This window comes from Chlorocebus sabaeus, chromosome 16 (genome assembly GCF_047675955.1).
Source record: "Chlorocebus sabaeus isolate Y175 chromosome 16, mChlSab1.0.hap1, whole genome shotgun sequence".
Lineage (NCBI taxonomy): Eukaryota > Metazoa > Chordata > Mammalia > Primates > Cercopithecidae > Chlorocebus > Chlorocebus sabaeus.
The window spans coordinates 4,628,003-4,650,391 of NC_132919.1; the positions used below are offsets into that span (position 1 = coordinate 4,628,003).

The following is a 22,389-nucleotide window of genomic DNA, read 5'->3' on the forward strand; positions in this document are numbered from 1 at the left end:
GCAGGCGCAAAACAAGAGCCACTTCCGGAACAAGCGTCGCGTTTCTCAGGAGAAACTCCAGGTGAGAATTCCCAGAGTGACAATGGCTACCTATAGTCTGGCGAACGAGAGACTACGCGCCCTGGAAGACATTGAACGGGAAATCGGCGCCATCCTTCAGAATGCAGGTTCGGGATGCGACAACCCGGACGGCGGGGAGCGAAAGCGTGGCCGGGCTGCACGCACAGGCTGACCCGGTACTTGGAGCTGGGTTGGGGAGGAACTCCTACGTGCGTGCGCAGCCAAAGGGCGGGATTGAGAGGGGCTGGCCCTAGGGCGGGGCTACACTGGCAGTCTCCGTGTGTCCCCTCCCTCTCTCCGCCCTGGCAGGTACTGTCATCCTAGAACTGTCCAAGGAAAAAACCAACGAGCGGCTTCTAGACCGGCAGGCGGCGGCCTTCACCGCTTCAGTGCTACACGTGGAGGCGGAGCTGTCGGCTCAGATCCGCTACCTCACCCAGGTCGGTGTGTCTGGAGGGTGCTGCGAGCGGACCCCAGCTCTGGGTCAAAGCCTCAGCCTTGGGTGATCCCGGGTGGAGCATTAACTGGGCAGGCCCAGACCTCCCCAGCCGGCCGTCCAGAGCCGGTTTCTTCCTCTAAAAGGAAAGAATGGGCCGGGCGCAGTGGCTTGACAGAATTCGAGACCAGCCTGGCCTACACGGTGAAACCTGGTCTCTAACAAAAATATAAAAATTAGGCTGTGTGCGGTGGCTCACTCCTGTAATCCCAGCACCTTGGGAGGCCGAGACGGGTGGATCATCTGAGGTCAGGAATTCGAGACCAGCCTGGCCAACATGGTGAAACTCCATCTCTACTAAATACACAAAAATTAGCTGGGCGTGGTAGTGAGCACCTGTAATCCCAGCTACTAGGGAGGCTGAGGCAGGAAAATCGCTTGAACCTAGGAGGTGTACTTAGCCGAGATCATGCCATTGCACTCCAGCTTGGGCAACAGAGCAAAAACTCTGTCTCAAAAAATAAAAATAATAAATAATAAAATGAAAGAATTAAAGGTGGCCCTGCGTACCTCACTGGGTAACATCACATGTGCCTGGGAGAAGATGTGTAAATTATGCTAGAACTACAGAACTTTGTCACTGGAAACTTGGCGTGACTTCAAGGCCACGGGGTCCCAGATCCTTATATCCTGAGAAGAGGGGGAGGATTGAGAAGATTCTGAACTTGTCACAGGGACCGCTAACATTACTAATTTTTACGGTGTGCCAGATACTCTGCATTATTTTATCTAATCCTCAACAACTCTAGGAAGTAGTTATTGTCAATCCCATTTTACAGACAAGATTAACATAAGTTAAATGATTTATTTATCCAGCTACCAGGTGGCCTAACAAATTCAAACTCAGGTAAGAAATGAGACAAGAGACCTGATGCCTGCTTGGAGTAAGGGTAAAGGAGACGGTGCTCCATTGATAGTCTGTCTTGTAGGTGGCCACAGGGCAGCCCCATGAGGGCTCCAGCTACTCTTCGAGGAAGGACTGCCAGATGGCTCTGAAGCGAGTGGACTATGCCCGCCTCAAGCTCAGTGATGCGGCTCGAACCTGCGAGCAGATGCTGGAGAACTAGGCCAGGGAGGTGGACCCAGAGCTCCGAGGGAGACCATCACCTGCGCCATGGGACAGAACCTGAGAACGTGTAGGGTGGGGAGTATGGGCACCAACATGCCCTGCTCGTCAAAGTACCCTAAGACAAAGGGGCAAATGGTGGGCACAGAAAAACTGAAGCCCAAGCCTGCGCACAGCTATGCCCTGGCCTCTCCAACAGGGTGCTCCTGTTCTGCTCTCCACAAACACCCTGACAGGCTCAGAGAGGAGATGGAAACTCCCATACCCAACCCACTTCCTCTAACACTTCATGCTGCTGCCCCAGGCTTCCCGCAGACTTGGCCTAACGAAGACACATTCTTCTTCATTCAGAGAGACAAAACAAGAACTAGAGTCTCAATAATAATAAAAGCAATAACAATAAAAACACGATCAGACTCTCACTGGGGTGAGCAAGAGACTGAGGAAGTGAAACCAGCCCATGTGGTGTCCCAGCATAGCGCCTGCTAAGGAGGGAGGGTGGGAAAGCCCAGGCCTTCGTTGCGGGGACAGGAGGACGCAGGAGAGGGCTGAGGTGGGGAGGAACAACTGGTGTACTGGGGGAGATTTGGGACGAGGGGGAACCATGAGCAGAACAAGCTGAAGCCAGGAATCATGGTAAGGGTGCAAGGGCCTGAGGCCGGTTGTTTCCATAAAGAAGACTCAATCATGACAAAAATAATTTTTAGTAGTTAAAAAAACACACATAGGGCCAGGTACAGTGGCTCATAGCTTTAATCCCAGCACTTTAGGGTGCCGAGGAGGGCGGATCACTAGATCAGGAGTTCGAGACCAGTCTGGCCAACATGGTGAAACCCTGTCTCTACTAAAAATACAAGAATTAGCCGGGTGTGGTGGTGAGTGCCTGTAATCCCAGCTACTCAGGAGGCTGAGGCAGGAGAATCGCTTGAACCCGCAAGGCGGAGGTTGCAGTGAGCCAAGATCACACTATTCCACTCTAGCCTGGGCAACAGAGTAAAACTCAGTCTCAAAAAACAAAAGAGTCCATCATTATAAAAATAATTTTTAGTAGTTAAAAAACACACATAGGGCCAGGCACGGTGGCTCACACCTGTAATCTCAGCATTTCGGAAGGCCAAGGCAGGTGGATCACTTGCAGTCAGGAGTTTGAGACCAGCCTGGCCAACATGGTGAAACCCTATCTCTACTGAAAATACAAAAATTAGCCAGGTGTGGTGGCACATGCCTGTAATCCCACTCGGGAGGCTGAGGCAGGAGAATCACTTGAACCTGGGAGGTGGAGGTTGCAGTGAGCCGAGATCGTGCCACTGCACTCCAGCCTGGATGACAGAGCGAGACTCCATCTCAAAGCAAAACAAGACAAAAAATACACATAGAATTTGTCCAAGTTATTATTACCCTGTATGAAAAGCACATTTTATAGTATAACCATTTTTAAATGAGGGGCCTAAGAGAGGGCAGTGGCTGGTTAGTCCTATGTTAGATATTAACAAATACGTGTAGGCTGAATATGGTAGGTATCGCTTCTAATCCACACACTTTCGGAGGCCAAGGTGGGAGGATCACTTGACTCAGGAGTTCCATAACAGCCTGGGCAACGTACAGCCCGTACCTGAAAAACGAAAAACAAAAACAAGTATACAGTGCCTACCATGTTGTCGGGTTGATCTCCTTTATTACACCTTTTGTAAAAATAAACCAGTTTACACTCACAAGGTTCCATTCTTGGCTCAGGTATTAGAGTCAGACGCCACAGGTATATAATGAAGCTGCAAATCTGGAAAGGATGAAGAAATTGAGAGATGAGCTCTGAGATCAAGGAGAGTGATGGGGGATGAGGCTTGAACTAGGGAATCAGATCAAGACATTAACCCTACGACCTGGCCCACAGTAGGTGCTCAGTGAAAATGTGTTAATTGAATGACTTGCCCTCACCTCCCTCCGCAGCTTCATCTCCCACTAGCTTGCTCTAGCTATCTTCTCCGTGATGTTGCAGCAAGCACTAGTCCTTGTGCCCATGGTGGCTTCCTTCCCTCTCCACTCTCTACAGTCCCTGGCTGACTGTCCTCAGAGGGCCCAGAGTCAACCTTGTGCAGACAACCTTGATACTTGTGTGCAGAGGCTAGGTTTCCAGCCACCTGAGAGCCACTGGGTCAGGATTGCTGTCAGGAAGGCTCTGGGTCCCTGGGGGAAGGGTTCAGAGGTCCAGTTTACCTGGAGAGGACTGCGGTGACTGCCCCCTCCTCCTCTTGCACAGCACATAGGAAAGGAGTGCGGTGAGGATGAAGACGATGGCCAGGAGGGACAGGACCGGCACTGTGGCTGATGTCCCGGCTGTGGGACCAGCATTTTTTTTCAGCTGCTTCTGGTTCTCCCCAGCCTCAAGCCCAACTCCCAGACTGTGGCCCGCAGTGGGAATGGTGGTTTCACTGGGACGAGTGAGCTCTTTATCCAAGGACAGTGATCCTGCTGGGAGGGTGGGGCGCTGGGTTGACTGCAAGATGGACAGGAGCATCTGGGTAGGGGTGCGGATGTCTGAAGATGCCCCCTCTGAGGCCTGAGAAATGGGGGTGCTGGTAGGAGGTAAATGCTCCTGGTGGGCCACACTCCCCAAGTAAGCATGTCCACATTCTGGAAAGGAAAGAAATGAGGAATCAGGACTATCAGGAGAAAAGGTGAAAAAGCAGATAGACGTGTAGGGGAGAAAAAGTAATATCTTTTCCTCACCCATCCCAAGGGTCAAGGCTGATACCCCTATAAATAAAAAACATTAACAAGAGAAAAGCCTAACATTTATTTAATCACAGTTTTACATGACATAGGAAACTTCAGAAACGAAGACCCAAAGACCCAAGGAAAAGTGTATTTTTATGCTTAGGCTTGCTGTGAAGAATAGACAGTTGTATAGAAGTATGATTGGATTGGCTGGGCATGGTGGCTCACGCCTGGAATCCCAGCACTTTGAGAGGTGGAGGCGGGCAGATCACCTGAGGTCGGGAGTTCGAGACCAGCCTGACCAACATGAAGAAACCCAGTCTCTACTAAAAATACAAAATTAGCCAGGCGTGGTGGCACATGCCTGTAATCCCAGCTACATGGGAGGCTGAGGCAGGAGAATCGCTTGAACCCGGGAGGCAGAGGTTGCAGTGAGCCGAGATCATACCATTGCACTCCAGCCTGGGCAACAAGAGCAAAACTCCATCTCAAAAGAAAAAAAAAAAGTATGATTGGACAAAAAGGGTATGATCTAATGGTAATAAATGGGGGACGGGGGGGACCAGAAAGGCCTGTCCAGATTCTTCTTGGCCTCCAAGTATAGGGCAGGACCCCTCTGAAACGAGGCCTATGACCTACTTCCAGATGAAGTTAGAGAATTCCTTTATGGCTAGCTGTCACAGAAAAACGGAAACAGCAGACTGAGCTACTTACTTCTGCTGTTTTCTTAATGACCAAAGTGCCATGTTTTGGAGTGTCGTGTTCTGAGCTCCAACAGAGGGAAGAGCAAGTCAGGGAGGATATCAAGCTAAAGGCCAGAAGAGGAAGGCAGTGACAGACGGAAAAGATAGGGGACAAGGAAGTGAGCAAACCACGAGACAAGTGGGTGTCATGAACTGGGAAATCAGAAGACCAGGGTTGGAATCCAGGCTCTGCTGTAAAGTAGCTGTGTAACCTCAAGTAGCTGTGTAACCTCGCCCCTTGTCCCTAACCTCTCCGGAAGTGATTTCTTCCAGCTGTAACATGAGGATAATTGTAGTACCAAGGGCCAGGGTAACTGGGAAGATGAAAGGAAATCATGTAGGTCTAGGCAGACTTAAAGGCAGTATGGATGACACAGATCGTACAAAACTTTAGCTAGGACATGGAAGAACCTTTTGTATTTTAAAGGTTGTATATTTAAGAGAAAAATATAACCAGTGCATCAAACTTGTGACTTCACAGATGTTATTGCTTAGGATAATTTACTATTTAAGTTTTCTTTTTTTTTTTTTTTTTTTTTTTTTGTTGCCCAGGCTGGAGTGCAATGGCGTGATCTTGGCTCACTGCACTCCGCCCCCAGGTTCAAGCGATTCTCCTGCCTCAGCCTCCCAAGTAGCTGGGATTACAGGCACATGCCACCATGCCTGGCTAATTTTGTATTTTTAGGAGAGATGGGGTTTCACCATGTTGGTCAGGCTGGTCTCAAACTCCTGACCTCAGGTGATCCGCCTGCCTCAGCCTCCCAAAGTGCTGGGATTACAGGCATGAGCCACAGCGCCCGACCTCTCCAGCCTCGCCAGTTGAGATTTGGAGGAAGATCTGGGGGCCTCTACTTAAGTTTTCAAAACTAGTTTGTGCACACTTAAAAGTAATTCATTTCATTGTATGTAAATTTGAACTCGAAAGAGAAGAAAGCATTAAAATATTGAACTCTACTTAATATACATGCTGAAATGTCTTGGGATGAAGTACAACGATGTCCGCAACCTGCCTTGAAATGCACCAAGAGGCTGGGCACGGTGGCTCACGCCTGTAATCCTAGCACTCTGGGAGGCTGAGGCAGGTGGATCACCTGAGGTCAGGAGTTTGAGACCAGCCTGACCAACATGGAGAAACCTCGTCTCTACTAAAAAAATACAAAAATTAGCCGGGCACGGTGGCGGGCGCCTGTAATCCCAGCTACTTGGGAGGCTGAGGCAGGAGAATTGCTTGAACCTAGTAGGCGGAGGCTGCAGGGAGCTGAGCACACCATTGCACTCCAGCCTGGGTGACAGAGTAAGACTCCATTAAAAAAAAAAAAAAAATGCATCGAGAAATAAGGTGATGGATGATGGATAGAAGGATGAATAGATTATACTTAATAAAGCAAATATCGTGTAAGTGCTGTAAAATTGATAGTGTAAAATATATGTTTATGTAAATATGTAAAATATACATAAATAAAATTGTTGAATCTAGGTGGAGGCATTGGATATTCAGTGTGCCATTCTTTCAACTTTTGTATATGTGTAAATTTTCATAATAAAATATTGGAAAAGAAAAATAGGCCAGGTGTGGTGGCTCATGCCTGTAATCCTAGCACTTTTGGAGGCCGAGGCGGGCGGATCACAAGGCCAGGAGTTCAAGACCAGCCTGGCCAACACGGTGAAACCCCGTCTCTACTAAAAATACAAAAATTAGCCAGGCTTGGTGGTGCGCACCTGTAATCCCAGCTACTCAGGAGGCTGAGGCAGGAGAATCGCTTGAACCTGGGAGGCAGAGGTTGAAGCAAGCTGAGATTGTGCCACAGCACTCCAGCCTGGACGACAGGGCGAGACTCCATCTCAAAAAAAATAAAATAAAATAGTACTTTGATTTCAAGAAAAATATTAATAAGTAGACAATAGCACACGTGGTAGAATGAATTGGCAAAAATCATGAAGGTGATGGTGAATGATCAACCCGCTGGCAAACCGGGACTGAGTCTAAGTACTTTGGACAGGATCAGAAGAAGGTTCTGGGAATGTGCGGCCCCAGGGGAAAAGCCTCAGGTAAAGAAGACGGTCAGGTGGAAGCTGCTAAGCCTTGGAGGCAGAGCCTGAAGAGCAGTGGGGAAGTCTCACCTTTGAGATCAAGACAGCTCATCAATTCCCGAACCCATGGGTCCTTACTGCCCCCACACACGCTCCAGGAAGGCAACTGGAACCTGCGGAGGAGAGACCTGGGCTCAGCTGCGGCTCCTCCTTTCCTTCCTCATTCCAAAGGCGTTAAGTCGCTACCAGGAGCCCTTTCTGCTGGGACTGGGAAATTCCCCGGTAGGTGCGACGGAGTCATGAAATTTCGGGCAATGGGAGCAAACAGAACCCGGAGATCGGGCTAGGTGCGCCGGGAAGGAGTTCAGGTTTGACCAGAGAGGGTCCTGGACGCACCTGGCAAGGAGGGGCCGCGCAGGGGCTGCCCTCGCAGAGGCAGGTGAAATTACCTGATGTAGTGTAGACAGTGATGGTAAGCTCTCAGGTGTTTCCGGAGACGATTCATGAACTGAGCCGATGGCGGGGAGTCAGAAGAAATTCTTTTACCACAATGACAGCTTCCAGTGACGGTGCCCTCGTTGCCATTGCCTGAGCAGGACAGAGGTGGTCAGCACCCGTTCCCAGGCCTAGGGTCCCCACTCCGCTGTTCGCTGGCCTCCAATCCACAGCTCCATGACAGCCTCTCCCGTGGACCCAGGGTCAGAGCGCCAGGCTCACCCCACACATTATCACAACCCCCACAACATCCATAATCCTGCCCGGAGCCAGGTGTCCCGGGCCCTCTGTCCCCAACCCCAAGCGGCTGGCTGGCTTTCCTCTTATCCCGGCTGCCTTCATCAACTCAACTCCGTGGGCCTCATGTCCCCTCCCCAAATCACCCCCTTCCCATGACTGGGGAATCTGGGTCCCCTGCCCCGCCCCCGGCTAACCTGGCGGAGGCAGGCACGCCAGCAGGAGTAGGAGCAGGAGCGCGCGGGCCCCGGGCCCCAAGGCCTGTCCCATGTCGGGGCTCTGCGGAGTCTGCGGGGATGGAGCCGCCTCGCTCTGACTGCCAGACAGGCTCCGGCGCATGACGTCCGGCTGGTTTCTCAATGGCTTTCGCCAAGGACCGGAGGAGACGGCGGCCGTCGACGCCAGGTCCCGGCCGGAGAGGAGGCGCGAGCCAGCGGCGCCCCCCGGCTCCGCTGCGCCCCGACCGTGCGCTCAGTACCCGGCCCGCGCCGTGCCAGCCTCTGGCCACAGGGAAAACCCGGGAGGAGGAGCTCCCGCGCCCTGCGCCCCCGCACTGGGCCCGAGCTCCGTGGATGGACGGTCAGGAATCTTGGAAGAAACCGAAAGAAAACTCGGGCGGCGGGCGAGGAGGGGCGGGAGGACGGCGGCCCGAGGAGCCGATTCGGTTCGGTTCAGGGAGCCACCCGCCTCGCCCGCCCCGAGCGCCCGCGGACCTGCGAGGCGGCCGCACGGCCGGACCGGCCCTCGTGCTCCAAGGCACTTTCACTTCCCCGCTCCCGGCGCCGCGGGACCCAGCCGCGCTATATGAGCCTCCCGGGCGGCCCGGTGGAGGGAGTCGCCGCCAGCCCCGGCCGCGCGCACCTGCGGGGCCACCACCCGCGGACGCACCGAGCCCAGGGGCGTGGCCGCCCGCTCAGCCGGCCAGGGCTCGGGCAGCCCTGACGTCACGACCGCACCCGCGCACCCTCCACCCCGAGGTATTTACCTTCGAAAAGTGGTGGCGGCTGCAGGTACCGGAGGATTGGGGTGGTCGGGAGGGGCTAGGTCTACCGGGGCTGCCCGTCACGCCGATCCGAGCCCAGGGAACACCCTCGCTCCCACTCCCATACCCGACGGACACATCCAAAATGCTTCCCTCCCCACCACACCCTTCCCGATAGGATTAGCCCTCTCTCCTCTCTAGCCTTAATTTAAACTCTGCTTTTGAGGGTCTGAACTCTCCAATGTTAAGCCCCAAATACCATCTCATCCCTGAGTAGTCTTCTCCAACCCTGGTCACCCACTTTCAAGTCCAGCCCCCATTTTCCTCCCTGAACTCCCATCCTCAGCCCTGAAAACCCTCTTCTCAGCTCCTAGCATATCCGTGGATCCAATCCTAAGTGACTCTCAAACCTACCCTCTCCCCCAAATTTGTGACCTAGCCCCAAACTACATCATTGCTCTCCTGTCCCTCACCATATATCCCTTCTTTTGCTCAGTCTGGGCTGGGGCCCTGTGTGCCTGAAGACATGGAGTTTGTGTCTGGATACCGGGATGAGTTCCTTGATTTCGCTGCCCTTCTCTTCGGCTGGTTCCGAAAGTTTGTGGCAGAGCGTGGAGCTGTAGGGACCAGCCTTGAGGGCCGCTGGTGGCAGCTGGAGGCCCAGATCAGAAGGCTGCCCCAGGACCCTGCCCTTTGGGTGCTCCATGTCCTGCCCAACCGTAGTGTGGGCATCAGCCTGGGGCAAGGGGCAGAGCCAGGTCCTGGACCAGGCCTGGGGTCTGCCCGGCTCCTGGGAGACGACCCTCCACTCCACCTGCGAGACCTGAGCCCCTACGTCAGCTTTGTCAGCCTAGAGGACGGGGAGGAAGGGGAGGAGGAAGAGGAGGAAGATGAAGAAGAAAAGAGAGAGGAGGGGGGTGCAGGCACAGAGAAGGTGGAACCAGAGGAGGACCGGGAGCTAGCTCCTACCAGCAGGGAGTCCCCCCAGGAAACAAACCCTCCAGGAGAGTCAGAGGAGGCTGACCGGGAGGCAGGAGGTGGCAAGGATGGCTGCCGAGAGGACAGGGTGGAGAATGAAACAAGACCCCAGAAGACGAAGGGACAGAGGAGTGGTAAGAACCCAGGGCTGGCCCTGCCCTACCTCTTGCCCAGCCATCCTCCCTTCAGAAGCCCTCCCCTGCCACTAGTTCTGAGTGCTGGCCTTCAGGCCAATGTGGCCTGAAAAGGTGTTTTTATTGACCCACAGTGGGGTTTTTTTTTTAATTTAATGTTTAAACATTGCAAGAAAAAAAGTATCCAGAAGTCTGGATTTACACATTCCCAAGAAAAATCTCAAGCTCTGACAGGGGGCCTACATTTGTGCATGGCAGCGCGTTCTGGTCCTCTGTAGCAGCTGTCCCCTTTAGAAGGAGTGTGCGCTCTCTACCCAGTGCCCTTTACTCGGTGAGGTTACTTGCCTAGCCCCTGTAGGTATCTGAGTTTGCTACTCCTGACCCTGACCACATGTCTCTCGCTGTCCTCTACCACCTCAACTTTTCCCTCTTTCCCCAGAGGCTGCCCCCCTGCACCTTTCCTGTCTCTTACTTGTGACGGATGAGCATGGCACCATCTTGGGCATTGATCTGCTAGTGGATGGAGCCCAGGGAACTGCCAGCTGGGGCTCAGGGACTGAGAACCTGGCTCCTCGGGCCTATGCTCTCCTCTGTCACAGCATGGCCTGTCCCATGGGCTCTGGGGACCCCCGAAAGCCCCAACAGCTTACTGTGGGAGATGCCCGGCTGCATCGGTATAGAAATCTGGTATCTGAGGCTGGGGAGGGCTGGGGCCCTGGATTCCCAAGCACCCCCTCCAGCCTGATTCCGTCTTCCCCCCTATTTAGAGAGCTGGAGAGCTTGGTCCCAAGGCTAGGTGTGAAGTTAGCCAAGACCCCAATGCGGACATGGGGTCCCCGGCCAGGCTTCACCTTTGCTTCCCTTCGCGCTCGAACCTGCCACGTGTGTCACAGGCACAGCTTTGAAGTGAAGTTGACACCCTGGTGAGCAGCCCAAAAGCTGCGGGGAGAGGAAGATCCCAACAGTCAGGCAAATAGAAAGAAAGCAGGGTGGTGGAGGTGCCTAGCAGACAGAAGGAGGGGCAGGGACATGAGAAGATGCAGATGAAACAATACAGGCTATTACGGGCGGTTAGAGGGTGTAAGACAAACAGACCGAGGGACATACAGGCAGCTGCTGGGCAGATGGACAGCAGACAGGGCCCACAGAGGTTAAACTAGGTGCCCACCACCCACTGTGTCCTCAGCCCCCAGTGTAGTGCTGTCTTGTATTGTGGAGAGGCTTGTCTCCGGGCTGACTGGCGGCGGTGTCCAGATGATGTGAGCCACCGATTTTGGTGCCCAAGGCTTGCAGCCTTCATGGATCGGGCAGGAGAACTGGCAGCCCTGCCTTTTACCTACACCACAGGTACCATAAGGAGGTCAGAATGGTTGGGGGAAACTGGGACCAGGTCTTTGAGACTGGGAATTAGATATCTGGGAACAGGGTCCTGGAGTTGAAGGCTGAGAGTCTGGGGCTAGAGCCTAGATCCCTGGAACAAGGGCAGGGGCTGGGTGTTTGGGGCTGGAGACAGGGTCTGTGAGGCCAAGGACTGAGTATCTAGGTCCCTGAGAGAGTGCAGGGATTGGGGGACAGGGATCCAAACACTTACTTGCTTCCCGACTCCACCACTAACTGGCAGTGTGACCTTAAACAAACCACTTTGCTTCCTGAAGCCTCCGTGTCCTCATCTATAAAAGAGGGATATGAACATACGTAAAGGCCCATGGAATTGTTACAAGGATTATCTTGGCTTGGTATAGTGGAGACACTCAGCAACGGTAGTTCCCTGCCTGACTGGAACCAAACTTAGAACCAAAGTCCTTGCGGGAGGCTGGGGAGAGTTCAAGTCTGGGGTTGTAGACCAGGCAATGGTTCACACCTGTAATCCCAGCACTTTGGGAGGCCAACTTGAGCCCAGGAGTTTGAGATCAACCTGGGCAACATAGACTCTTTCTCTACAAAAAATAGAAAAAATTAGCCAGGCATGGTGCACACGCTTGTGGTCACAATTCTCGGGAGGCTTAGGTGGGAGAATCGTTTGAGCCCAAGAGGTCGAGACTGCAGTGATCCGTGATCACGCCACTGCACTCTAGCTTGGGTGACAGAGCAAGACTCAAAAAAAAAAAAAGTCTGGGGTTCTAGCCCAGCACCTCAACTCCTCCCCTTCTTCTCCAGAGGTGACCAGTGAAACCTTCAACAAGGAGGCCTTCCTGGCCTCTCGGGGCCTCACTCGTGGCTACTGGACCCAGCTCAGTATGCTGATTCCCGGCCCTGGCTCCTCCAGGCACCCCCGAGGCCACCTGCCATCCCTCAGCCTTCGCGGTGGTGCGTGGGGTCTCTCTTCAGGCTTGGGCCCCTCGGCATAGAGGAAGGGACTGGGAAGAAGTTGTCTGGGTCCCAGATAATCCCTCCACGTACACACTGACCCCTACCAACAGCACCAGGGCCATTTCAGGCCTTTCCCAGCCCGCAATGGAATCACCCCTACCGACTCCACCCACAGGCCCCGTCCCTACGCAAACCCCCATTCCTCTTACTAGGCTCTCTCAGGGAATACAGCTCCCTTGGAAGAAAGAAGGAGATGGGTCAGGTGGGGGTCTCCCTGACCCCAGGCTCCTCTTTCTTTCATCCTCTCAGGAGACCCCTACCAGCTTCTCCAGGGGGACGGGCCTGCCCTGATGCCTCCTGTGCCCCCAGATCCACCCCGGGCTCTTTTTGGTGAGCTGGAGGGGCCCTGTGGGAGCGAGGGGCAGGGCCAGGGACCGGAGAACCAGAGTCTGGGTGGCTGTGAAGAAGCGGCCTATTAGACTAGAGAAGGTGGAGCCCAGGGACAGGTCCTCTCGTAACCCCCTCCTCCCAGGCTCATGGCAGGATTACTACACATGGCGGGGCCTCAGCTTGGACTCCCCCACAGCTGTGCTTCTCACCTACCCGCTGACCGTGTACTATGTCATCACTCACCTGGTGCCCCAGTCCTGTAAGGAGAGTGGAGTGGGGGGTGGGGGGAAGATGGGGGAGTGAGAATGGCCCACATCCCTAATGCACTGGCTTCTCACCCAGTCCCTGAGCTCAACATCCAAAACAAACAATCACTGAAGATCCATGTGGTGCAGGCCGGGAAGGAGTTTGACCTTGTCATGGTGTTTTGGGTAAGTCACCCCAGGCCCGAAGGTTGGGTATTTTGGTATGGGGGTGGGCACAGGGTAGAACCCAGATCTGTCCTTCTTTCTGTCCTTCAGGAGCTCTTGGTCCTGCTCCCCCATGTGGCCCTGGAGCTACAGTTTGTAGGTGATGGCCTGCCCCCCGAAAGTGACCAGCAGCATTTTACCCTGCAGAGGGTGAGGGCTGAGGGGGCCCTGCTTTTCAGCCCTGACCCCTCCAGTGACCTCCTGGTTAGGCCCTGCCCTTCTGCCCCCACCACTTCCCATCTTGCCTGGTGCATCCTCCAGTTCCCTGACTTCCAGTGGCTTTTGCACCCCACTCCTGGCCCCTCAGGACGGCCCCGAGGTGTCTGTCCGTCCTGGTTCTGGCATATCAGCACGGCCCAGCTCTGGCACTAAGGAGAAGGGAGCCCGCAGGGACCTGCAGATCAAGGTGTCAGCAAGGCCCTACCATCTGCTCCAGGGGCCCAAGCCCGACCTGGTTATTGGTAAGAGCCTAGGTCTCGGGGTAGGCATGTGGGGAAGGTGGGAGAGAAGCCCACCATGGAAGCCAGCTTCTCCCTCCTCTCTGTCTGCAGGATTTAACTCCGGGTTTGGTCTCAAGGATACGTGGCTGAGCTCTCTGCCGCGGTTACAGGTGGGCAATGGGGGCAAAAGTAAACTTCTCTCCCCTCCTGCCTGGCCCCTCCCCATCTCCTTTTCTGAAAGTCTCTGGGCTCTCCTCTTCACCATCACCCGCTCCACAAACCTGGGGAGCGCCCACGGGTCCCCCTGCCTCTCTGTGTGTCTGTCTGTGTCCTTCCCCTGCTCCCCTCCACTCGGTCTGTCCCGGGGCTTTCAGCCCTGTCTGTCATTCTGGCTGCTGGGACGGATCTGGGGAGGGGCCTCTCAGAGCGAGTCTCGCTCCACCCCAGTCCCTCCGAGTGCCAGCCTTCTTCACCGAGAGCAGCGAGTACGGCTGTGTGATGGACGACCAGACCATGGCAGTGGCCACTGGAGGGGGCACCAGCCCTCCCCAGCCCAACCCCTTCCGCTCCCCCTTTCGCCTCAGAGCGGCCGACAACTGCATGCCCTGGTAAGGGCTGCGACCCTATTTCCTTCCTGACCCTTCACTTCTCTTACTCTCTGGCTCCACATCCACAAAGACCCACCTCTGCTCTGGTCCCTGCTGTCCTGGGACCCTCCTGCCCCCAGCCCAACAACCTGCCTTCTCTGCCCCACTACTCGTCGCCCCCATGGGAGGTCTCGACATCCCCCAGCACACCCCTCTTTAGATGTAGCTCACGGAATCTCCGCAACCCACAAAAGACCCCGCGACCCTCCAACAGACCCAACCCTGACTAGCCCCACGCCCTGGAACTCAGAGGGGCAAGCCCCGCCCCTGGAGCCCCGCCCCCTGGAGCCCCGCCCCCTGGTGTCTGACTGCGCCCCGCGCCCCCGCAGGTACTGCAATGCCTTCATCTTCCACCTGGTTTACAAGCCTGCGCAAGGGAGCGGGACCCGCCCGGCGCCCGGCCCCCCACCCCCGTCCCCAACTCCCTCCGCTCCTCCTGCCCTTACCCGAAGGCGCCGAGGAGAAAAGAAACCTGGGCGGGGGGCCCGCCGGCGGAGATGAATGCTGATACCATAGTAGACCCCCTCCCAAACACTGAAAGGAAAACGTGAAACACTCAAGGTCGAGGGGAAGGACAGGTTGGTAAAACACGAAAAGGTCAATAAAATTACTTGTTTGAAACCACTGAGTCATTGACCTTTTGATTACACGCTCATAATTGGGCCATTACACTGGGAAAGAGGAGAAAGTTTTTGTTTGTTTGTTTGTTTGTTTGTTTGTTGAGACGGAGTTTCCCTCTTGTCGCCCAGGCTGGAGTGTAGGGGATGCGATCTTGGCTCACTGCAACCTCTGCCTCCCAGGTTCAAGCGATTCTCCTGCCTCAGCCTCCGGCGCTGGGATTACATGCATGCGCCACCACACCCGGCTAATTTTTGTATTTTTAGGAGAGACAGGGTTTCACCATATTGGCCAGGCTGGTTTCGAACTCCTGACCTCTGGTGATCCGTCCGCATCGGAAAAGGAGTTAGGGATAACTTACTTTCCCCCAGCGCCTTTTAGTCCCCTCGACGGCTGTCATTTCTTTAACTCAGAGTCAGGGATTGTGACCCTCCTTGGTAATCCCATGGCTCTCCTAATTATGTATTGACCAGTCGCTTTCCAGCCCCGGTCACCCTCAGGGACCAGCACCAAGGCAAAGAAAGTCCAAGCAGCAGAAAGTGGCTTCTTCCTGGGGGCAGGGAAAGCAAACAACCTCCTGGGACCACGCAGACCCTTGGTTTGGATTCAGTGAAAGGCCCCAGCCACCCACCTCCACCTTTTCTCACCACCTCATATCCAATCATCAACTCCTGCTGAGCTGTTCTCCTGAAATCACTCAAGTCCATCAAGGTATGTCCATTCCCGCTGCAAACTCCACCATATCTCATCGCCACATTGCAGCCCAAAGTATTCCTCCTAAAAAAAAGACATCTGAGGGCGGGGCGCCATGGCTCACACCTGTAATCCCAACACTTTGGGAGGCCGAGGCAGGCAGATCACCTGAAGTCGGGAGTTTGAGACTAGCCTGGCTAACATGGAGAAAATCCCGTCTCTACTAAAAATACAAAATTAGTCGGGCGTGTTGGCACATGCCTGTAATCCCAGCTACTCAGGAAGCTGAGGCAGGCAGGAGAATCATTTGAACCTGGGAGGCGGAGATTGCGGTGAGCCAAGATCGTGCCATCGCACTCCAGCCTGGGTAACAAGAGCAAGACTCGTCTCAAAAAAAAAAAAAAAAAAAAAAAAAAAAAAAAAAAAAAAAAAAAAAAAAAATTTTAACCGGGTGTGGTAGCACGTGCCTGTAATCCCAGCTACTCAGGTGGTGGAAGCAGGAGAATCACTTGAACCTGGGAGGTGGAGGTTGCAGCTGAGATCCACTGCACTCCAGCCTGGGCTACAGAGTGAGACTCTGTCTCCAAAAAAAAAAAAAAAAGACATCTGACCTCATTTCTCCCTTGCTTCAGTCCCTTCAGTGACTTCCCTTAGCTCTTACAGTGTGGGCTGCCTTAATGATTTCAGTCACTAAGTATAGAAAGGGAAAGACAGAGGACAAATCCGGGAGATACCACCTTAACCAAGGGACTAAGGTGAACAATTAAGTCCTGTGGATGTTACTCTTAAGTCTCTTTCATTTCATAACATACCTCCTTGACTTTTATTTTTTATTTCATGACACTGATTTGGCAAGACGCAGAATCATTCGTCGCGTAGAATGTTCCTCACTCTGGAGCTGGCTGATGACTTCCTCAGGGTGTTTTTAATGTGTTCACTTATCTTCTTCAGCGCCTGTCAACGGGTAGTTAGAAGATGGAGATGACAAGGCTCTGCTGACGTGGCCCCTGCCAGTCTCTGCAGGCTGATCTCATGCCATTTCCTTCCCCTGTCAACGCTGCAGCCAGATGCTTCTAAATAAGGATGAACTCTCTCACTGTGGAACTTCCCATGTGCTTTTTGTTTTGTTGTGTTTGTGAGACGGAGTTTCGCTCTTATTGCCCAGGCTGGAGTGCAGTGGTACAATCTTGGCTCACTGCAACCTCTGCCTCCCGGGTTCAAGTGATTCTCCTGCCTCAGCCTCCCCAGTAGCTGGGACTACAGGTGCCCGCCACCACGCCCAGCTAATTTTTTTTATATTTAGTAGAGATGGGGTTTCACCATCTTGGCCAGGCAGGTCTCGAACTCCTGACCTCAGGTAATCCACCTGCTTTGGCCTCCCAAAGTGCTGGGATTACAGGTATCAGCCACCGCTCCTGGCCAGAACTTCCCATGTTCTTGCTCAACTAATTCTTAGCCTAGGTGGCAGCCTAAATGTCACTTCCTTAGGAAAGGAAGAATTTCCTAACCCCCATATGAGGTTAGACACCCCTCTCCCTATTAAGCCCTTATAGCACCTTGCATAATCCCCTTTGATGACCTTTATCACACTTATAATTTCTTGTCTACCCTTTCAACTGTCAACCCAGAGGGGATGGGTGCTACCTGTATCCCCCAGGGTCTAGCCTGGCCAGGCATATGGCAGCATACAGTAGGAGCTCATTAACTGCTTATCAGATTGCTTTTCCCCCATACTTTCCACCCTCCCTCCTCATCTTTTCTCTCAGCTTCACCTCCTACAGCCGGAAAGAGGAAGTCTGGGTCTCTGGTGGACTGATGAAAAATAGAACTTTTCACCACTGCCTTGGCCAAAAAATAATCTTTTCGTAATTCCTGACATCTATTACACAACAATAGGAAAGGATGTGGTTATCTCCCAGCGGTGGGGTTAATAAGGATTTGTTTATTCGTTTTGTTTAACTGGACTACTCATTTTTCTTCCATGAACACAAGTACTTTTGTAATAAAAATGCTTAATATACAAATTGCTCTTTAATAATTCACTTACCAACTATTGATTGAATGCACAAGGCTTTGTGCCGAACCTTAGCAATGCAATGAGGGAAAAAGACATATATGGTCTCTGCCTCCATAAAGCTTACAGTTTAGGGCAGGGATCAGCAAACTACGGCTTCCAGCATTTACTTCCAGGATACAGTAAACAAAATGTAGCCCACTTTTTGTTTTTGCATGGCTCGTAAGCTAATAAGATTTCACCGCCGGGTGCGGTGGCTGACGCCTGTAATCCCAGCACTTTGGGAGGCCGAGGTAGGTGGATCATGAGGTCAGGAGATCGAGACCATCCTGGCTAACATGGTGAAACCCCGTCTCTACTAAAAATACAAAAATAAAAAATTAGCCAGGTGCAGTGGCAGGCGCCTGTAGTCCCAGCTACTCAGGAGGCTGAGGCGAGAGAATGGCATGAACCCGGCAGGCGGAGCTTGCAGTGAGCCGAGACTTCATCTCTACTTAAAAAAAAAAAAAAAAATCTGAAAGTGTCTGGCTTAGAGGGAAGCCTGGAATAAACAGAGAAGTAACCAGAAAATAACGGTACAGTATAATTGGTGCAATAATGAGTTACAGACTCTTAGGGGTATATCAGAGGCACTTAAGACAGCCTCACAGCTGTCAGCGAAGGCTACCAGGAGGAAATGACATCCAACCAATGACCTGAAGGACACACAGGAGTTAGACAGGTAAAGAAGAGAAGAGCCACCGGGCGCGGTGGCTCACGCCTGTAATCCCAGCACTTTTCGAGGCTGAGGTGGGTGGATCTCGAGGTCAGGAGTTCAAGATCAGCTTGGCCAAGATGGTGAAACCCTGTCTCTACTAAAAACACAAAAGTTATCTGGCCTTGGTAGCAGACGCCTGTAATGCCGGCTACTCAGGAGGCTGAGGCAGAGAATGGCGTGAACCTGGGAGGCAGAGGTTGCAGTGAGCCAAGATTGCATCACTGCACTCCAGCCTGGGCGACAGAGCAAGACTCCATCTCAAAAAAAAAAAAAAAAAAAAAAGAAGTGTGGTGGGATGGGAAGGGCAGCATGGATCTGTTTGGGAAGCTAGTCTCAACCCCACCTCATGGACTGATGTCTGAGACCTACAAGAGGAACCACAGGCAGAGGCTGAAGGAGGAGTCTCTGTATAGAGCCTCTGGAAGGTCAGCAGGGCACAAACACCACAGCACAGCACCTGAATCCCTGGAATCAGTGTCACACGGGGAGGGGGATCCCCCGTTTCTCAGGGGACACAGTGTGGTTTTGAGAGGCATTGAGAATCCCAAGGAACCCCAAATTGTGGCTCTGTATGATTTCAATATTTTTTCTTTTTTCTTTTTATTTTTTCTTTTTTTTTTTTTTTTTTTGAGACAGAGTTTCGCTCTAGTTGCCTAGGCTGGAGTGCAATGGTGCAATCTCAGCTCACTGCAACCTCCGCCTCCCAGGTTCAAGAGATTCTCGTGCCTCAGCCTCCCAAGTAACTGGGACTACAGGCACCCACCACCACACCAGGCTAATTTCTGTATTTTTAGTAGAGATGGAGTTTCACCATGTTGTCCAGGCTGGTCTTGAACTCCTGACCTCAGAGGATCTGCTTGCCTCGGCCTCCCAAAGCAGGATTATGGGCGTGAGCCACTGCGCCCGGCCTCTCTCTCTGTTTGAGTCAGGGTCTCACTCTGTTGCGCAGGCTGCAGTGCAGTGATGTGGTCTTGGCTCACTGCAGCCCCAACCTCCCGGACTCAGGTGATTCTCCATCTCAGCCTCCCAAGTAGCTGGGACTACAAGTACACAACACCACACCCGGCTAATTTTTTGTATTTTTAGTAGAGACAGGGTTTTTGCTATGTTGCTCAGGCTGGTCTCAAACTCCTGGCCTCAAGCAATCCTCCTGCCTCAGCCTCCCAATGTGCTGTGATTGTAGGCACCAGCCTCCTCGCCCAGCTGGAACCATTCTCTCTTATACCAGGCATTGATGATTGGCCGTGCAAAGAATCAGAAACACTCTGTCAAGTTTTCTTTGAAATATATTAAGGTGTATATGTGCCACATTTTCTTAATTCAGTCTGTCACTGATGGACATTTGGGTTGATTCCAAGTCTTTGCTATTGTGAATAGTGCCACAATAAATACACGTGTGCATGTGTCTTTATAGCAGCATGATTTATAATCCTTTGGGTATATACCCAGTAATGGGATGGCTGGGTCATATGGTACTTCTAGTTCTAGATCCTTGAGGAATCGCCATACTGTTTTCCATAATGGTTGAACTAGTTTACAATCTCACCAACAGTGTAAAAGTGTTCCTATTTCTCCACATCCTCTCCAGCACCTGTTGTTTCCTGACTTTTTAATGATTGCCATTCTAACTGGTGTGACATGGTATCTCATTGTGGTTTTGATTTGCATTTCTCTGATGGCCAGTGATGATGAGCATTTTTTCATGTGTCTGTTGGCTGTATGAATGTCCTCTTTGGACTCAGGAAAGCGAACATCACACACCGGGGCCTATCACAGGGAGGGGGGAGGGGGGAGGGGGGAGGGGGGAGGGGGGAGGGGGGAGGGGGGAGGGGGGGAGGGATTGCACTGGGAGTTATACCTGATGTAAATGACGAGTTGATGGGTGCTGACAAGTTGATGGGTGCAGCACAACAACATGGCACAAGTATACATATGTAACAAACCTGCACGTTATGCACATGTACCCTAGAACTTAAAGTATAATAAAAAAATAAATAAATATAAAAAAAATAAAAAATAAAAAGTAAAGAAATATATTAAGGAACTTAAGGGAGACCCACAGGGCTCCAAGAGCTTCATGTAAGATCTCTACTGCCCACTTCACCACTACAATGGGAGATGGAATCGAACATGATAAAGTTTGCCGGGCACGGAGGCTTACGCCTGCAATCCCAGCACTTTGGGAGTCCAAGGCGGGTGGATCTCTGAGGTCAGGAGTTCGAGACCAGCGTGACCCATATGGTTAAACCATGTCTCTACTAAAAATACAAAAATTAGCTGGACGTGGTGGCACATGCCTGTAATCCCAGCTACTCAGGAGGCTGATGAGGCAGGAGAATCGCTTGAACCTGGGAGGTGGAGGTTTCAGTGAACCAAGATCATGCCACTGCATTCCAGCCTGGGTGACAGAGTGAAACTCCATCTCAAAAAAAAAAAAAAAAGATAAAATTTGAGGCTTAGGGGTCCACATCACCTGAGTTTAAATCAAGGCTCCCAACTTAACTTCATATGCTGGATAAGTGACTCAGCCTCTCCATGTCTGTCTCCTTACCTGTAAAATGAGGTATTAACTGTACTTATTCCACAGAACTTGTGAGGACAAAGGCAATTAATAAATGCAAATTCTTAGAAGAGTTCTCAGCATGGTAAGTATTTAATAAATGGTATAGGCCAGGCGTGGTGGCTCATGCCTGTAATCCCAGCAGTTTGGGAGGCCGAAGCCGGTGGATCACAAGGTCAGGAGATCAAGACCATCCTGGCCAACATGGTGAAACCCTGTCTCTACTAAAAATAGAAAAAGCTCTGCCTCCCGGGTTCACACCATTCTCTTGCCTCAGCCTCCTGAGTAACTGGGACTACAGGCGCCTGCCACCACACCCGGCTAATTTTTTTGTATTTTTAGTAGAGACGGGGTTTCACCATGTTAGCCAGGATGGTCTCAATCTCCTGACTTCATGATCCGCTCGCCTTGGCCTCCCAAAGTGCTGGGATTACAGGCGTGAGCCACCGCACCCAGCCTTTTTTTTAAAAATTTTAATTTTTTTTTTTAGAGGGAGTCACTCTATTGCCCAGGCTGGAGTGCGGTGGCTGGTTTCGGCTCACTGCGACCACCACCTCCTGGGTTCAAGAATTCTCCTCCCTCAGTCTCTCGAGTAGCTGAGACTGCAGGTACCTGCCACCACATGCAGCTAATTTTCATATTTTAGTTGAGACGGGGTTTCACCATGCCGGTCAGGCTGGTCTCAAACTCCTGACCTCAAATGATCCGCCTGCCTCAACCTGCCAAAGTGCTGGGATTACAGGCGTGAGCCACCACACCAGTGTGATATTTGTCTTTCTGTGCCAAAGCATCTTTAAAGCACATGCCAACAGATTGTACCATCCATCGACCCTCCTTGTTGCAATCATCTTCCAACATCTACCAGCTTCATCAAAGGCTTAAGCATTTGGCTTAAATTTACGTCTCCACCATTAACCACATTTCTATTTGTGTGGACTCAGACATCCACCTAGGCAATCCAACCAACACCGCCACCCCCACTCAGTTCCTTGTCCTCTGCACTTCAGTACAATTTTTTCCTCCACCCCACCTCAGCCACACACTCCCACGGTCAAACCCTAGACCCTGTGGTGATCAGTAACAGCCCATTCCAACCTCCTGATGATGGACATCCCACCAGTATCCACCTTTTCATCCCCTTCTCTGGTACCCTCACACTGACAATCCATCACCTCTCAGGTTCTGTAGTCCATGTACCATTCCACATTTCCACTGTCCATCACCTTCTTCTTCTTGTCACATCTCCCCTCCCTCAGTTTTTTTGTTTGTTTTGTTTTGTTTTTTGAGACAAGGTCGAACAGCTGAGACTAAGGCACATGTCACTGTGCCTGGCTAATTTTTGTATTTTTAGTAGAGACGAGGTTTCACCATGTTGTCCAGGCTGGTCTTGAACTCCTGAGCTAAGGTGATGCACCTGCCTCGGCCTCCCAAAGTGCTGGGATTCCAGGCGTGAGCCACTGTGCCCAGCTGGTTTACTTGTTTATTGCCTACCTCTCCCACCTGAATCCCCAGAATGTGGAACAACGCCTGGTATAAAGTGAGCACTCCATATC

General features: G+C 52.3%; 3 protein-coding genes across 7 annotated transcripts; 2 read left to right on the forward strand and 1 right to left on the reverse strand.

The window, feature by feature from the left end:
• MED11 (mediator complex subunit 11) lies at window positions 1-2,030 on the forward strand. The gene is made up of 3 exons (XM_008009937.3): window positions 1-167; window positions 370-500; window positions 1,486-2,030. Exons 1-3 carry the CDS (start codon window positions 83-85, stop codon window positions 1,621-1,623), a joined length of 354 nt encoding a protein of 117 aa, XP_008008128.1. The 5' UTR covers window positions 1-82; the 3' UTR covers window positions 1,624-2,030.
• Window positions 2,031-2,347: 317 nt separating this feature from the next.
• CXCL16 (C-X-C motif chemokine ligand 16) lies at window positions 2,348-8,732 on the reverse strand. Its single transcript, XM_008009948.3, has 6 exons — window positions 8,041-8,732; window positions 7,561-7,699; window positions 7,202-7,284; window positions 3,837-4,253; window positions 3,336-3,399; window positions 2,348-3,234 (listed from the first exon to the last, which is right to left on the reverse strand). The coding sequence occupies exons 1-5, from the start codon at window positions 8,180-8,182 to the stop codon at window positions 3,353-3,355; spliced, it is 828 nt and encodes a 275-aa protein (XP_008008139.3). The 5' UTR covers window positions 8,183-8,732; the 3' UTR covers window positions 2,348-3,234; window positions 3,336-3,352.
• On the forward strand, window positions 8,203-15,866 carry ZMYND15 (zinc finger MYND-type containing 15). 5 transcript variants are annotated; one of them, XM_073004605.1, is made up of 14 exons: window positions 8,203-8,853; window positions 9,322-9,937; window positions 10,377-10,611; window positions 10,705-10,860; window positions 11,124-11,284; window positions 12,095-12,244; window positions 12,557-12,637; window positions 12,780-12,896; window positions 12,980-13,068; window positions 13,159-13,311; window positions 13,415-13,568; window positions 13,659-13,717; window positions 13,995-14,155; window positions 14,524-15,866. In XM_073004605.1, the coding sequence occupies exons 1-14, from the start codon at window positions 8,203-8,205 to the stop codon at window positions 14,693-14,695; spliced, it is 2,955 nt and encodes a 984-aa protein (XP_072860706.1). In that variant the 3' UTR covers window positions 14,696-15,866. The 5 variants fall into 5 exon arrangements, with proteins under 5 accessions (XP_072860706.1, XP_072860707.1, XP_072860703.1 ...); XM_073004606.1 differs by having other exon boundaries at window positions 13,159-13,257; XM_073004602.1 differs by having other exon boundaries at window positions 10,377-10,860.
• Window positions 15,867-22,389: the final 6,523 nt, after the last annotated feature.